Source organism: Melospiza georgiana, chromosome 21 (assembly GCF_028018845.1).
Source record: "Melospiza georgiana isolate bMelGeo1 chromosome 21, bMelGeo1.pri, whole genome shotgun sequence".
Taxonomy (NCBI): Eukaryota; Metazoa; Chordata; class Aves; order Passeriformes; family Passerellidae; genus Melospiza; species Melospiza georgiana.
In genome coordinates, this window is record NC_080450.1 from 8,403,321 (window position 1) to 8,419,259 (window position 15,939).

Here is a 15,939-nt window from a genome sequence, read left to right on the forward strand (position 1 = left end):
AGCAATCATATTCCTACTAACAAAAATCTCCATGTGGATTGAAAAGTAGTTTGGTTGCTTCTCTTTCATCTTTTCCAAAAATACTAGGACTGTGCTGTAGGGAAAAAAATCAGGTTTTTTTTTCCCTCCACAAATCCTTGTTAGCTCTTGCTGATATTTTTCTCTCTTCCCTGTAAGTTTTGTGCAGTCTTTGCCATCTGCTGCTTTTCCAGAGTGCCATCCATCCACCTGCTCGTGCTTTAGGTACCCTGCAATGACTTAGAGATGGTAAAATGTCAGCAGGCCCAGCCAGGGGGGAACATCCCATTTCTCTCAGGAATTTTTAAGCTGTTCTTGCCTTTGCTGGCCTGATTTCCTCTTTGGAGTGGTAGCAAAATGTTTATCTCCATCTCCTTTTCTTCCCTGCTGTATCATGTAAGTTTTTCTGAGACGCCAAATCATCTCAGATTTTGGGAAAAGGGACTTTTTTAAACACATCTTGAGTGTTTTGCCTGTATGGTTGTTTGGTTCTCTTGATGGGGGAAACTTTTTTGTAACAGTTTTGTGTTAGGAAAGAGAGACCTATGGGACTTCTTTGGTCTTCATTTTGTTGTTTATTGTTCTCTTATTACAAGTTTCGGTACATTGTCTGTACTAGATTTAGTGTACAGGAAAAGCACTGTAAGAAGACAAAGACAACATTAAAAATATTCCATCTTATTTCCTATTTATGTCTACAGTAAAAATCCTAAAACTTAAATTTCTCACCTGTGGTGGTGTTTGCAGGGGTCTTAGGATGAGGGAAGAGATAAGAATGTTGACTCCATGTTTCAGAAGGCTTGATTTATTATTTTATGATATATATTATATTAAAACTATGCTAAAATAATAGAAGAAAGGATTTCATCAGAAGTCTGGCTAAGAATAGAAAAAAAATTAATAACAAAGGCTTGTGAGTGACTGAGACAGTCCAATACAGCTGGACTGTGATTGGCCATTAATTAGAAACAACCACATGAGACCAATCCCAGATGCACCTGTTGCATTCCACAGCAGCAGATAATCATTGTTTACATTTTGTTCCTGAGGCTTCTCAGATTCTCGGGAGAAAAAATCCTAAGGAAAGGATTTTTCAGAAGATATCATGGCTACACTCACCTAATAACAAACTACACTGTTCTCTATTATCTGTTTTACACTCTAGTGAACTTCAGTCTATCTCAAAGTCTTAGTAGCCCTCTCTATAAGCAAAAATCAAAACCAGTACGTCAAAATATTCTCTGTCCCTTAAGTTCCCACATATAGCTAGTGCTGTATTCATCAGAGCTTTGGGAAGGAAGCCAGAATGGACCATTGCAGGGATGGAGGTGGAGTGTGGGTACCCAGGACATGCCTCTGGCTCTCCAGCATGGCCAAGACCCCTGCCAGGGGGCTCAGAGACCCTGGCACAGAGCCCAAAATGCCTGTGGGTTTGATTGTGACCCATGGAGCAAGTTACCAACCTTAGATGAAGATCTGCAAGCCATGACAAATTTGGTAGAATGATAGTGAATTTATCACAAGGTGGAAAAGTAGATTTTGGGTTTTTTTGGAATGAGGGTTCAGGGGGCAAGATGGAGGGATCTGGGCATGTCCAGCCTTTGTCCTTCTTCTTCTTGGCCTCCATCTTCTGCTGTGATGTTGGCACTTACAAGTTGGTTTAGAGTAGAAGCTCACTGTCTAACATAGGTGATAGGCATTGGAAAATAATTGTAAACATTGTATAGGTAGTTTTTAGTATAAAGACATAACACTGCCCTGGGGGCAGGCAGTGTGCCTGAACTGTCCTGCTGGATGGACCTCGGCAGGGCAGGAGAAAATTTTTTATAGATAAGAAACAATAAACAACCTTGAGACAGAGAAATGAAGAGTTCTGACTCATTCTTCAAGCACCAGGCTGGGAAAAGAGACTATCACATCTCGGGGTCACTGTGAGCAGCTAAAGATCCTGACAGTGGAGCAGGAGCAGCCTGGCTGTGGGTGCTTTGCTGCCCCTGGCACCAGCTTGGCCAGAGAAATCCCTGGGAGAGGAGAAATCCCTGGGAGCAGAGAAATCCCTGGCAGAAATCGGTGTCGGCACCACAGCAGCGCGGCCGTTGTTGGCCATCTGTTCCCTGCTGACCTCTTTAGGGAGGGCTGAACAGAGAGAAAAGTGCTGTCACTTCAGCCCTCACAGGGTCATCTGTCACTGCTCCCCCTTCCCCAGCAAGAATCAAAACTAATATTTCCTCTTGCATGTTAATGAAGCAATTAAAGGTTGATTTGTTGCTGTTTTCTGCTGATATTTTTTTGGCTTTTCTCAGTTTGTCCCTGTGTGTTTGCAGTGTTTTTTTTTTTTTCATATTTCCTTCTTATTTATTTGACCTAGTTTTGCATGCTGCTTTCTTTTTTGAGGTGATTGGAGAGCTTGTAATTAGGGACCAGCTTGACTCTTTTTGATTAATGACTGAGCCTGGATATCAAGGGAACAAAGCTGGCACTTTACCAGTCACACCAGCTCCTTCCCTTCACCCATATTTACTCTGCAAAGGTCACAGAGCTGCACCGTGCAAAGATGAAGCAGGAAACAAAATTAGCAATAGGCAAATACAGATTTTTGGTTTATCTGTTGCAGCACTTGTGAAAACAAGGATTGCAGATGCTCTGGTGACCTCCTGCTTTGTGTAGGATTCCTGCTGTACATGTGGGTATCTGCATTGTTGTTTAAATTCCTGGTGACTTCCAAGAAACAGCACCTGCCTCTTCATGTGGGACAGTATTTCAGGTGTCCTGAAGGAATCCAAGCCTGCCTTTCCAGAGTTTGATACTTATTTTGATGTTAATTTTTAATCCCATTTCATCACCACCCTTCAAGCTCTTTTCTGCCCTCAAGATTTCAGCCACTTCTTTCTTACAATGGGATCTTGAAGAATTTCTTAAGTAGCCATTTTCTTCCTTTCTGTTTGAAACTGTGATACCAAATTTGGAGAATTTGTCTTTGAGAGCTCCTGTCTGTGCTGTCCAAACCCTCTGTTATCTGTTCCTGTAACCATGCATGGATCTATTCATTCCTTCCATAAAACCTCCACACCCTGCATTTGAATGATTATTTGCCAGTTCCTTACAATTCCAGTTAGAAGATTTTCTTTTTTTTCCCATTTTTTCCCCTGCCATCATCACTGTTAGTAAAAATGCCTGTGCAGGAATGCACAATGACCTCTTGTATGGTGAGGAAAGTCAAAACTAGAGCAGTGCTTGAGCAGCTGTGTGCAAATTGTGGATTTCTCTCAGTAAGAGCAACTTCCACCACTGTCAGGGGAGTCTGTTCCAGCATAAAGTAGGATTTAAGGTGCAAGAGGTACCTTGGAATTAAAGTATGGTGGCTAAACCAGACAAAGGCATCTGTAGGCAGGGATTAGGAATGCTCTGCTGAAAAGGCAGTTTTCCTATGTTATTAAATAAACCTTCAGCATCTTGCTTATACAACAAAATTAATGAGGTTGTTGAGGTTAGGAGCAGTGTGACATGGAATGACAAGAGAGACAGGTCTGTGTTTAGCCCTCAATTACTGCAGGAACTTCTGAACTCTAAAACACTGTGTGGGCAATAATACAAATAGACTCTACCTGAAGGGTGTTGAAGAACAGTGTTCCCAAAAGGAATATTGCAAAATATGCAGTATTCATCCAAAATGTCCCCTCAGTGCTGGTCCACAATGCCAGCTGTGCCTTAAGCTGTGGAAGCAGGAAAACTCAAGTTCCTACTTAGCTAGATTTGTTAATTTTTTAAAGGGATTAATAAACCTTTCAGCAGCAGGCAATGACAGAGCCACAGTGCTGGAGTTGTTGTGGCCATGACCTGAGCTCCTCTTGCTTTCCTGCTCTCAGAGAGCTCTCAAGCACATCCACTTTAAAGATAACCTTGGCTTAGGCTTGGATTTCATAAGCAATTTGCAATCTGTGAAAACACCACTTCATTCTGTAGTAAAACTCCTTGCTCATAAAAATCCCTCCCCATTCAGATCCATATGTAAGAACAAGGCAAACTCCTACAGGGATATTCTGAGACACTCCTGCTTTAGAACTTGAGCTTTGTATTCAGAAATGTTTTAGCCAGTTTCCTGCAATAAAGATTAAATTGTCGCTCAGGAAGCAAAGCTGTAACATGTGCCTTTGACAACGTAATCAAACTTTATATAGCCATGTTTTTATTGTTTTCCTTTTGTTTTGCTCTTAGATGACTAATTTCTGCCTAAAAGTGACAGCAAGAGTTGCCATCTGAGAGGCCGCTCGGAGCTTTATTTCTATTTTAAGCATATTTAAAGCACATGTATTCACAAGTGTCATTATGTAAATCAGGTTTGAAAATTGAGCTCCATTAAAAATTGCAGTATCATTTTCTGAGCTAATCCAAGGCTATTTTAATCTCACAAATGAAAAAATAACCCCACAACCAAACCTCAGGTTTTTGTTAGGAGCGGCACTTCTACCTCTGATGTTGTAATTGCTGTGCTAATATTGTCATAAAATACATTGGATTCTTAGTGGAGGAAAATGTTTGCTCTTCTTGGATTTCCAACTGTTCCAAATTTCACTGACCTGAGATTTGGAATATTTGGAAATTCCACTACATTGCCTGGAAACAAAAATTGATAGTGGAGTCCAGTGTAAGGAATGATTTTGGCAGCGGTGAAAATGTCCAACCCTTTAAAGACTTGGCTGGAACAAGAAAGGTTGGACCAGATAATCTTTAAGATCCCTTTCAACTTGGTATTTTAGGAAAAGAACTTGATATTAAAAAGGAGGCTTAAAAAGGAAGTTGGGTAATAGATAATTTATAGCTTAAAGAAAACTCTGCATGTTAGGCAGAGTGGTGGTGGTGGTTTGTTTTTGTGTGTGGTTTTTTGTTTTTGTTTTTAAATACTGCCCTGAGTATTGAAGGGGATTTAAATGTAACTGTGGTGTTCTGGAATGGCTGTAATGGCATGGGGTTTCTTAAATACCAGCAAGAGAAAACCAAAAAGTTTCTCATTTTACATGGACTTGTTTCATTCACCTGCTTTCAAAAACCAGAAAAAGCTGAACTTGCTCTGGCAACAGTGTGAGAGCTTGGGGGAGTTCACTGGAACTGGGCCTTTGTAGAGTCTGCTGTGACTTGGGTAGGGAGCGCTGCAAATGAAGGGCCTGGATGTTGTTTCTTTGTAGTTTCTGAGGTCCTGGGGACTTCAGTTCTCCACTGAGCTAACAGGGATAAAGGCAAATTGTTACAGTTCCAACTCCGTTTCTTTTGGCAACCCAAGTCATCACTTTTTGTAAAGTCCTGCAAGAAGCCATTTAAAAGTACGGTTTCATGCACCTTTCTCTTAAGGGTGATTTAACAATTTTGGATCCCCACCTGCAGTTCCTAAGGGCAGATATTTCCCAAACCTCAGTTTACATACAGGGTTTAAAAGGTGGCCCCTTGGGACTGGCAGAAGCTGAGCAGGTGTGAATTTTTGGCCATGACAGAAGGGTGAATCAGTATTTTAAAAGCAGATGATTAATGCCATCCCAGCTGCCTGGACCTCCAGTGGTGCACCAAGAGCTCCCAGATGTGCCCAACCTCTGGCTGCTGTTCCAGGCCCTGGGTCTTGCCATATCTCTGACTTCTGTAAATAGTCTGAGTGCTGTAAAGTGCCTTAAAAAGACACCAACGCCTAAGCTTAGAGCTGTGAATTGCTTTCTGTAGTGTTTATAGTTTGGGGTGACACGAGGAAAGGGAATCTGCTTTTAATTTAGTCTGGAGCTCCATACAGGATCTGTGTAAGCATTAAAGCATCTGCATGGCCAGGGTCAGTATTTACAGGCAAGGGAAAAAGCCAAATCCCAGAACGCCCTCCAGCACCAAAATATCAGAAGTTACAATGTTCCCTTTTTTATGACAAAGGGAAACTATGTAGGAAAATGGAAACTTGTTAAGAGGCAAAATGTTTAATGGGGAATGTCTGAAGACACAATGTGCAAAATCTGAAGAGTGGTTTGTTTTCTTCTTTAGGTAAAGAGCAGTCTGACAGATTGTGACCAAAAATAAAGAGTTTTGTAACTAAAAACCTCTTTTTTTAAACAACAACAAAGATCCAACAAAGAAAAGGGAGGGGGGGCTACAGGCTTTGGCAAGTTAGATGTAAAGCAATAGTAAATTAGACTAAAAGTGATCTTGAGGAGTAATTGGAAGGCTTTGAATCTAATAATAGTGATGGTAATGGCTTCAGCCCATCAGAAACAGCCTTCTCAGAAGATCTGTGAGGCTGATAAATGATCAGGACCTGAAGAGCTGTCAAGGAAGATAAAGCAGTTATAGAGAAGTAAATGAATTATTTGTATTGGTATTTATTGGAAAGGATGTTGGGAGGGTCATTGCTATAACCATTTATTTCAGTGATGGACATAGGAAGCAGAGAAAATGTTTCAGGTGGGTTTTCTTCTTGATTTGGAAGGATTCAGGTTAATTTTTAATCAAGATGATACTGGAACAGTCTTGTTTTGCATTAATGCAAATTCTTCAGCAAGAATTTATAGGATGAGCACAAAATATGATTATTGGAATTCATCTGGGCCTTAGTTTACAACTCTTGAGAACAAAATTGATGCGTGTGGAAAATTAATGCAGCATGTGTTTGATCAAAAAGAGAAAAATAGTTGCAAAGTAATGAAAGTAATGTAGTTGCTTATGTTCTTCAAGGTGTATTGTGAATCACAGCTGCTGAAAGCCAGCAGAACTTGCATTCATTACTTGGGTTTGTTCCTTTTTTTTTCCAGTTTCAAACTTTCTTTCCCCAGGATATGCTAATATTGAACAGTGCTTATGAGTGATTGTGGAAAGAGGTTCCAAATAAAATCTGTCCTTTCTGAATTCTCACTGCCTGCTATTTTATTTGTTGTGAGTTTCAATTTTGGAACAGCTCTTTTTTAGAGCTTTTATTGCAGCATTAGAAGCAGCCTTTTTTAGACATGAGATGTAGAAAGTTAGCAATGCAAATATGGATTATTCACCTTCCTGGAGAAACTTCATCTTACTGGAAAACTCTTCCTAACTTTTGTTCTTACCAGGGAGAAAGAACAAGAAACACAAGAAGAGGAACATTTGATGGAAGAAAAGAAAAAGAAAAAGCAGGAAGAAAAGAAAAAGAAGGAAGGTGCTCAGAAAAAGGTTTGTTCATGTTCCTGTTGTAATAATCCTTTCACTTTTTAATGTGATTATGGCTACTGATGCTGCAGCTCCACTTGTGGGAGTTTTAATTTGAAATAAGAATTGATGGCTGTCTTTTCTGGTATAAAAATCAGGCATCATAAAAAGTTCCAGACAGATTATAAAATAAACAGGTCCTCTGTGCAAGGTGCTGGTGTGGGTGGGTTCAAAGGGATGCTGGATAAAGTCCCAGAAGTTCATTGTGCTGGGTGCTCAAGGGTCCAGAAAGGCTCTGCCCCCCAGGAGAGGGAAGGCTGGCTGGGTGGAAGGGGCCCACTCTTGTCATTCTTTACACTTCCTCTTTGGCATCTACCCAGTGAGGTGGTGGAGTCATCATCCCTCGAAGAGTTCAAAAAAAGACTGGATGTGGCACTTGCTGCCATGATCTAGTTGAATTGTTAGAACATGGGTTGGACTTGATGATCTTACAGGTCTCTTCCAGCCTTGAATTTCTGTGATTCTGTGATCTCCTTCTGGCTTCAGGCAGACATTTTTGTCACATGGAGTTAAACTAAAATTCTCTAGTCCTTAAATGAAACCAATGCCTGATTTATGTAAGCAGTTTCTGCAAAAAGTTAGGCCTGCAGCCCTATAATTGGTAGGTATCATTTGCAGTATTGACAAGTGGTTGATTTGTTTTGTTCTTCCTTTCTTTCAGGCTGCTGAACAAAAAACCAAAGGTAAATTCATGTTTATTCTCTGTGAAATGTTTGATATTTTGATAAGCTTGTTTAAAAAATGTGCTTGTACTTTTTATTCATTGTGTCTGTTTAATGAGGGGAGTATATCTTACTAGGATTGTTATATTCCTAAAGTTTTGTTGGGATTCTCAGCATAAGCTGTGGCTTATCTTGCTGGGTGTATTCTATGGCAGCCTTTTGACAAGAATATATGGATTAATTTTCTGTGAACCATAACACAGCATGTGTCATCTCTTTTGTCAAGACAGATGCAGTTTTCCATTTAGTTGTTAGTAGTTATTTATCTGTTTCAAAGACAAGTAATTGCCCCTTTCCCCTTACACAATTCAACTAAATTTAATGTGTAAACTCAATTCATGGAGCTTAGAAGAAACTATTTCCCCTGCTGCCACCACTGCCTGTTTTTCTTTCTGTGTGGCTTTTCTGCCTGGGAAGTGAGTGGAGCTGCTTTGCAGCAGGGTCAGGAAGCAGCAGAGGTAAGAAATGCCTTTCCCTTTGGGGGCACTGGGCTGCCAGCTTCCCTGGGAGAAAAGTTAATGAAGCTGTGCCTTTCAGAAAGGTGAGGAAGGGAGGCAAGGTAATGTCTTTCTTCTGCATCTGATGGCTTACAGAGCTTTTTGTGTCTCAGTTCTGAGGCAGCTCAAATGCATTGTCATTTCTTGGTGGGTAATTAGGTGACAACCAGGCAAGTGGAGCTTCCCAGAGTCCCAAAGAATGAGAATTAGGGAAGAGCCAAGCCTGACATAAGGGCTGGACTAAACAACTTATGTTTCTAACACTAATGATTTATACAGCAGAAATTAAATATTACTTTGATAAGATGAATTCAGAAAAATAAAGTAATAACTGCATGATGAAGATACTGTAACAGTAATTTATCAAAACCTTGTCCTTTTCTTTCTGAGTTTTTCTTATGTAGAAAGGGAGAGGTCAGAAAGTTTTAGTTTAAATTCTGTGGCATCTGCACTGTGAGATTTCATGTCATTTATAACACTGGATTTTACTTTCAGGAGAAGGGAGCAGAGGTATGTGAGTCCCACCAAAACTTAGGTACATGAAAAACCTTGGAATTAAGATACATAGGAGCAATTTCTATCTAAATGGAATATTTCTGTTTTCACAGCATTGCTTGTTTTGTTCTCTGTATCAGCTCATTTCTGTGATGGCAAGTTTCTAGTTAATAACCTCAATTTTTCAGGTATGCTCGTGAGTTTGTTTCTTTCAAATTTAGGGACTGCATTTCTCCATCTGTTGGATTTTTTTTGTTCATTATCCATGTATTTAAGAATCTTCTATTGCCATAAAATATGGATCAGGGAGAAGACAGCAGTGCATCAGGATAGTTGTGTTAGAGATTAAGCAGCTTTGGCATTTATTGTTTCATCTGTGAGAGCAGTGATGCAGCTTTCTGTGGTTCAGCATCACTGGAAGGGGGGACCTGTCCTACAGAGAACCCAAACCTCCTGTTCATGCTCAGGGCAAGGGCCAGGGGTTATTTACAGTCCTGTGAATGACCCTTCTTTAAATTTCCTTTGTCTGGCAAATGCCTTGTTACTTTTCAGGTTGCTCTGTGGAAATGTTTTATTTCCTCTTTGTAGTGCAGTTCCTTACATTTATCTTTAGGAGGGATGTGCATGAGCTTAGGAGACGTAGCAGGAATTTCTTAAAATAGATAAAATATTAATACAAAATTAATAAGAGGAGAAATCTGACTGAACTTTTTTCCTACAATATTCAGAGCTGACTGTAAACTTTATTGCAATGCTGCACCAAGTGCTTTATTTGGATACATTTTTGAGGATAAGTGACACATGCTACTAGAACTAAAAGGCAACACAGGGATTATCATTGAATTTAGTTAATTTATTTCCTATCTGAGACACAGCAATTCAATTAGTTTTGATGACAGCATGGCACAGCAAAACTGAGTGGACTGCAGCAGATAATGCATGCCAGTGAGCAGGATGTATTAAATCAGAGATTAAAGCTGGACATTTTGCAAAATGTAGATTTTGGTAGGTGAGATCTTTATAAATATTATTTAATGGAGCTCTTTGTGCTAACTTAAAAAAAATTTGCTTAATTTTATGTGTGTGTCATTGAGTTCTGCAAGTGGGTTGCCATGGCAGTGAGAGGTGCTTGCACTAGTTGGGTCCTAGTGGAGAAAAAGAAATCACACAAGTGCAGGTGGGATCTGGCAGGGTTTTTCAGTTTGTTTTCAGCTGGCTGGGGCAGGGTGTTTGTGCAGCCCCTGTTTGCTCTCAGCAGTGTTTGTGAGGAGAAGGCACTTGGCTGAAGTGGGTAGGAAGGGCCAGGTGGTGAGGCTTGAGAGGGAGGGAGGAGTTGGCTTCTTCTGTGCTAGAGACCTGTGACCAAGGTCTAATTGTTTTTAATTAATAGTTAGTTTTTCATGGATTTGTCTGTCCCAGAGCTGTGGAGTTGCTGTGCTGGCCAGTAATGAACTCGTGTGGTTTGTTCATGTAGCTCGGAGCTGGTCTGGGCTGCTGCAGGTTCAGTGTCTGGTGAGGCCTCAGGAAAGAGAAGGGAAGAAAGAGGAAGGAGGTTTCCTGTGGGGGTGTGTTTGTGGTGCGTTGTCAGTTCAGCCTTGCTCTGAGGCCTCAGCCCCAGCTGAATGTTTCCATTTGTGATGTGGAGCACAAACCCTTCCAAAATAAACACACATTTCCACCCTTAGGGGAAAGGTATGTGCTGCTGCGGGAGCCCAGGCTAGCAGCGCTCCCTCACACAGCTCTTGCATCCACTGAAATAAATTCTTTTCTCTTTTTTAACAATGATCCAACCCTTTAAATCTTCTCTACAGCTCCTTCAGTTTCTATTTTTTTCCCTGCAGCGTTGTTTGCCTCAGTATTTTTGTGAGGCTGGATCTTTTATAAATACCCCGTTGGCAACAATTCTAGGGAATGTGAAAAGAAGAGAGATTGGAGAGCTGATAAAGACCTGAAATGTTTCTCAATTACTTGAAAACAAATGAAAGTAGTCTTCCTGTTCAGCTGGAGAGAAGCACTGCAGAATTAGATGAGGTGGGAAATGAGCAGGTTTTTATTGCAAATTCAAGTTGTTGTTCTTTTATGGTAATTTTTTTCAGAACAGGACTATTGAGCACAGGCTATTAGTGTTTATTTTACATGTATAAACTCTTGCCAGTTTATGTGCACTTGATCAAGAAACTTTATGTATAAAGGCTTTTCTAATGAAAACATTCAGCTGTAATTGTGAGCTCTGTTCTGTGTGGTAAAGGGTCACTAGCATAGGAATGGCTTTTATTTAATAACCACAGGGGCTTTCAGGGAGCTGGGCTTGTCATAAAGACTGCCAGGGTGGGTTTTGCTGCCTGCTTTTCTTCTAGCCATCCTCCTGCAGGTTTAGTCAGCACAGGTGATCAGTTCCTGGCCTGCTCCACTCCCACCTCAGCTGAATGCATTTGTTTAAAGCTGATACAAAATAGCTTAAGTGGTTTGTTACTCAAACATCCACCCTGGTAATTGAAAGGCAAAGTATCCATCCAACCTTCCAGCTTTATATGCAATAAAGGTAAGTGCTAAATCTGCAAACAGAGAAGTAAAAACAGTTAAGCCTGTATACTGCAGTAAGTCTAACATAAAAAGTGTTTTGGTAAATATTTTTATTAGAATTGTTAGCTGGAAAATATTTTTATCCCTTGACTGTAAAGCAGAGCTGGTCAATCTGTGCCTTTGAACCTCCATGATCCCTGCAGGTCTGTCTGGCATGTTCATGGCATGGGACCAGGCAGGGAGAGGTGGGCTTTTCAAGGGGAAAATGGGAATTTCAGCTCATGCTGGGGAGGGATGGAGCAGGATTGCAGGAGCTGGAGTGGCTGCAGTGACCCTGGGGCTCAGCACTGGCTGTGCTCTGTCCCAGAGGGGCAGTGGCTCCTGAGCTGAGCATCATCCCCTTCCATCTGTGCTCTGTGAGGAGCTGTCCCCTCCCCCAGGCCGTCTGGGCTGTGTGCCTTGGGACTGCTCAGAGTGTGATGATTTTAATATGCAGCTCGCAGAGTCAGGGAGCTTGTCTGCAGGCTGGGAGATTGCTCTGCCAACCTTTATGCTTTCATACATTTTATTTTGGGGAACTGAACAGAAATCATGTAACAGTGTGTGGTTGCTGGGTAAACCATTGTGGTGTCACAAATGTTGGCATACTTCCTTCAGGTTATCTGTTACCCCACAGGCAGAGCTGGATATTTTACCTGGAGGAGGAACATGCTCTGCTCTATTAGAAAAGAGAGTTAAAAGGAAAAAAAGAATGGATGAAAAGATCTGAGATCCCACCCTCTGCTCTGGCATTTCTGTTGGGATGACAGGAGTTGCAGCATACCTGTTTCCAAAGCTGGGTTATTTTTATTTCCAAATCAGCCACGTAGATCATTGCATATTTGTAAATTGATTCTTTACTTACCCTGCTCAAATGGGCTGTTAGAATTTTCTCTGCCTGTGCTCATGTGTGTGTGAATCACCTTCCTGTAACCTCCATCCTGCTCATACAGAAATGAAGTTTGTGTATATTGATAATATGCTCCTTCTGGCTGTGGTAGATGTTACTGATGTTTAGTGGTAGTTCCATAGGAAAAAGGGAAAATGAAAATTTTTTAGAGAATCTCATCAGGATTTTAAGTAGAATTCTGACAGAGTGTAACACAATCAGTCTTTTTTCAAAAGAAAAGTCTTGAGTTTTTCTAGTTCGTGTCATATTATTGTAGGAACCAGCAGAGGCATTTTCCATAAGATTAGAAAATGTGTTCCAGCCTACAAATCAGGTATGATTTACAACAGATTTACAACCTCTGACTCATTTGAGTATTTATAGCTTGTGCTGGAATATCTGCCTCTGTCATCTTGTTAGTTAAGTGCTGTGTTTGTACTGAACTGCTGCACATTGTAGTGACAAAATGTGCCATAAATCATCATTGCAGAAGGAGGGAGAGCCCTGCAATAAGTTCTTCAATTAGATCTTAATATGCAGTCAGTTGATAACTTAATGATAACCTGTGGCCATACGTTAAGGCTTTGTAACACAGAAATGTTTTCTTTTTGATAAACGTTATCATGGGGGTGTTCTGCTGCTATAAGTATCTTTAAACAAACATGAATTTGTTCATAAAACCCACTGAGATATCACTTCTCTGATAGAGCAGTAATTACCATTTTACAGCCTGCACAGAACAGAGGATGGAGGTAATTTGTGAGTCCAGCACTGGGTGAAGAGGAGTAGAAAATGCAAAAAGATTGAAGCAGAGAGGAGGAGTAATTTGCATAGTCAAGGAGACAAAGAAGGATGAGCTGGGAGAATTGGAGTTAAAATACTAAAGAAAAAACTTTGCTTTCCTACCTGCTTTTCTTTCAAGTGGAGTGACTGTGAGGTATTTAATAAGCTTTTTGCTCTCACAAGTGCAAGAAATATTATGAGTACCTTCAGCATTGCCTTTGTGAAGTATAAAAGGTAAACAGTAAATGTATAAATAATCTGTGGTAAGCATTATTTGGGTTTGTAGCTCTTTCTGTGTGTGTCTTGCTGTTTGCAAGTCAAAGGTGCCCAAAGAGAGATTTGCATTGATAATTTTTGCAGGGTTTGTCAGGGCTGGACAGCCTGAGCCCTGCAAGCAAGCACTGACACTTCTGAAGGTTTAAATCTTCTGTAGCTCCTGGGAAGCTACAGATTCCCCAGCTTTCAAAGAAATGCTCTTTTCAGACAGCAGAGCAATTAGTACAGGCTTTTGGGAAGAAACATTTATCTCTTAAAGGAAAACAAACAAACACATAACTCTGGGGTTATTTGAAAATAAAAGAAGTAACCATGAAATATATTCTTCCTAATGTACTCCAAGCTTGAGCTGGATTTACAGAACAGCTGCCCCTCAGAGGTGCTTTGATGTCCTTGCCCGGAGTTGCTGCTGCTTTGCTCCAGTGAAGCACCTCCAGTCCTGGTGGTGCCTGGAGAGGCTCCTGCAACAGAGGCTGGACAGAGCTAAAGAAATAAAAGAGGGATTTATTTGTCACTATGATATTTTCTGTAAAATCCTTTTGCCAGCACTTCTTCTCCTAGGAAGCTGAGAAGCCTCAGAAAAGAATGAAAACAATAATTATCTGATTGCTTGGGAATGTGGTCTGGAGATCTTTTACCAGCAGGTGCATCTTCCATGTGAATTGTTTTTAATAAATGACCAATCACCATCAGCTGTGTTGGACTCTGAGGAGTCAGTCATGAGTTTTTATTATCATTTTTATTTAGCTTTCTGATGTATCCTTTCTCTTTCTTTATTGTAGTTTTAGTATAGTATTTCTTTAAATATAATATAGTATAATAATAAATCAGCATTCTGAGAACATGGAATCAAATTCTCATCTCTCACCTCATCCTGAGAACCTCACAACACCACATTTATTAAAAGGCCTTCAGAGGATACACCTGGGGCAGTACAAGAGCCCAGTCTGGGCTTACACCCAAGATAGACCTTGAGTCATGAGTTTTCACACTTTTATAGGTTTTGGTCCATTTTGGTATTGGGATTAATTGTCCAATTACAGCTCCAGTTTATGCAGTCCCATCCTCCCAAACAGCTCTCTTCAATTGTTGTTTACATTTTCTGTCCTGAAACAGCCCAAAAGCCCCAATAGTCTTCTCAGACTGGAAAAGGATTGTTTTGTCTGACTGAACTGTGCAGAGAACCTGCCAACACTTTATATGAAGTTCAGAGTCACACACTAAGGCACTACAGAACCTGAAAAATGGGAAAGGTAAAACTTAAGGCATCACTGATCAGTGCTTGCCTTGTGAGCTTTGCAGCTTCCTCATCTAGGAATGGAAAAGCAGGTAAGGGCTCAAGCAGGTACTCCTAGTGCTCCTCAGGTAGTTTTTATTCTCCTTAGAGATGGTCTGTTGTAGTTTGCTGTTCTGCAGATTTTGGCATGTGCTCATAATATAAATACAGGCAGAATATTGCTTTTTCTGTTTCCTCAGTTAGGAATGATATGGGTTTATCAGGTTGAAGATGGCAAGAGCCTGACCTGTAAATAGTTAGTTCTAGAATTAGATAAAAAATGGGAATTTCCCAACACTAGACACAATTGGTTAAAAGCACTTTTCAAATGCTCTAGGTTGTAAGGGTTGATACCCTGTGCATCATCAGATTTCTCTTTACATGATCCATTGTCAGATGCACTTCTAGCCTAGGACATTTTCTCTCCAAGAATACCCTTTGAAGAGAGAGCAAGCACAGACTGGGTAACACAGCTAGGCTTTTCTAGTCTAGACTAATTGTCAGTGGGAAATGCTCTCAGATAAATCCCAGTTTGCTTTCCCAGCAGCAAAACTGCCAATGCAGTTGTGGACAACTGGGTATTTAATGGATAAATTTTAACCCAGCTGCACAGTGCTCGTGGTGTTGGTTATGCTCAAACTGCACGCTGGGTTATGGGCATTTATCTGCCCACAGTGGGTGCTTTGCTCCCTGCTGCTGTTCCCCAGTGCAGTGTGTGGAGGCTGTGGGCTGTGAAATAGCCAAACTGCTGCTCTTTTGGCATTGCAGCAGCTCAGGCGCTGGCAAATGCTCTATTCTGCTGTCAGTCTGCTTGTAAAATAACTGTTTTCCAATTATAAATAGAATGTTGTCTGATATTTGCCCTCCATCAGAGCATGTATGCCCCAGTATTTCCTTTGTAGATGCCACTTTTGTAACTACTGACAGCAACAAACACCCATCCCACATCTCCTCCCCACCCTGCAGAGATTTGTTTCCTTGGAAGTGATTTTATAGCAAAAATATAAGTGCACTGTTCATCAGTGTGTTTCTTTCTCTCTTTACTTTCTGAACTGAAGTCTGCTGTTCACTTTATTGTTCTTTTAGAGAAATATGTCCATGAAGGCAGTTTCTTCTCTGTCTTGAGGCCTGGCTCACACAGGTTTTCTTGGAGAAGGCAGCTAACAGTTTCCCATAAAAAAATGACCTATCAGCTTTGATTTATCTGCAGTGTGCTGA

The 15,939-nt window shown here is 40.7% G+C and overlaps 1 protein-coding gene across 5 annotated transcripts in view; it reads left to right on the forward strand.

Annotated features, from left to right (window-relative positions):
* TNRC6C (trinucleotide repeat containing adaptor 6C) overlaps positions 1-15,939 on the forward strand; it is a 104,085-nt gene that overhangs the window by 14,311 nt on the left and 73,835 nt on the right. For all 5 annotated transcript variants that reach the window (XM_058038555.1, XM_058038554.1, XM_058038551.1 and 2 more), the window contains exons 2-3: positions 7,086-7,185; positions 7,883-7,904. In XM_058038555.1, the coding sequence (XP_057894538.1) occupies positions 7,123-7,185; positions 7,883-7,904 (85 nt within the window). In that variant the 5' untranslated portion in view covers positions 7,086-7,122. The remainder of the gene's footprint in view (positions 1-7,085; positions 7,186-7,882; positions 7,905-15,939) is intronic.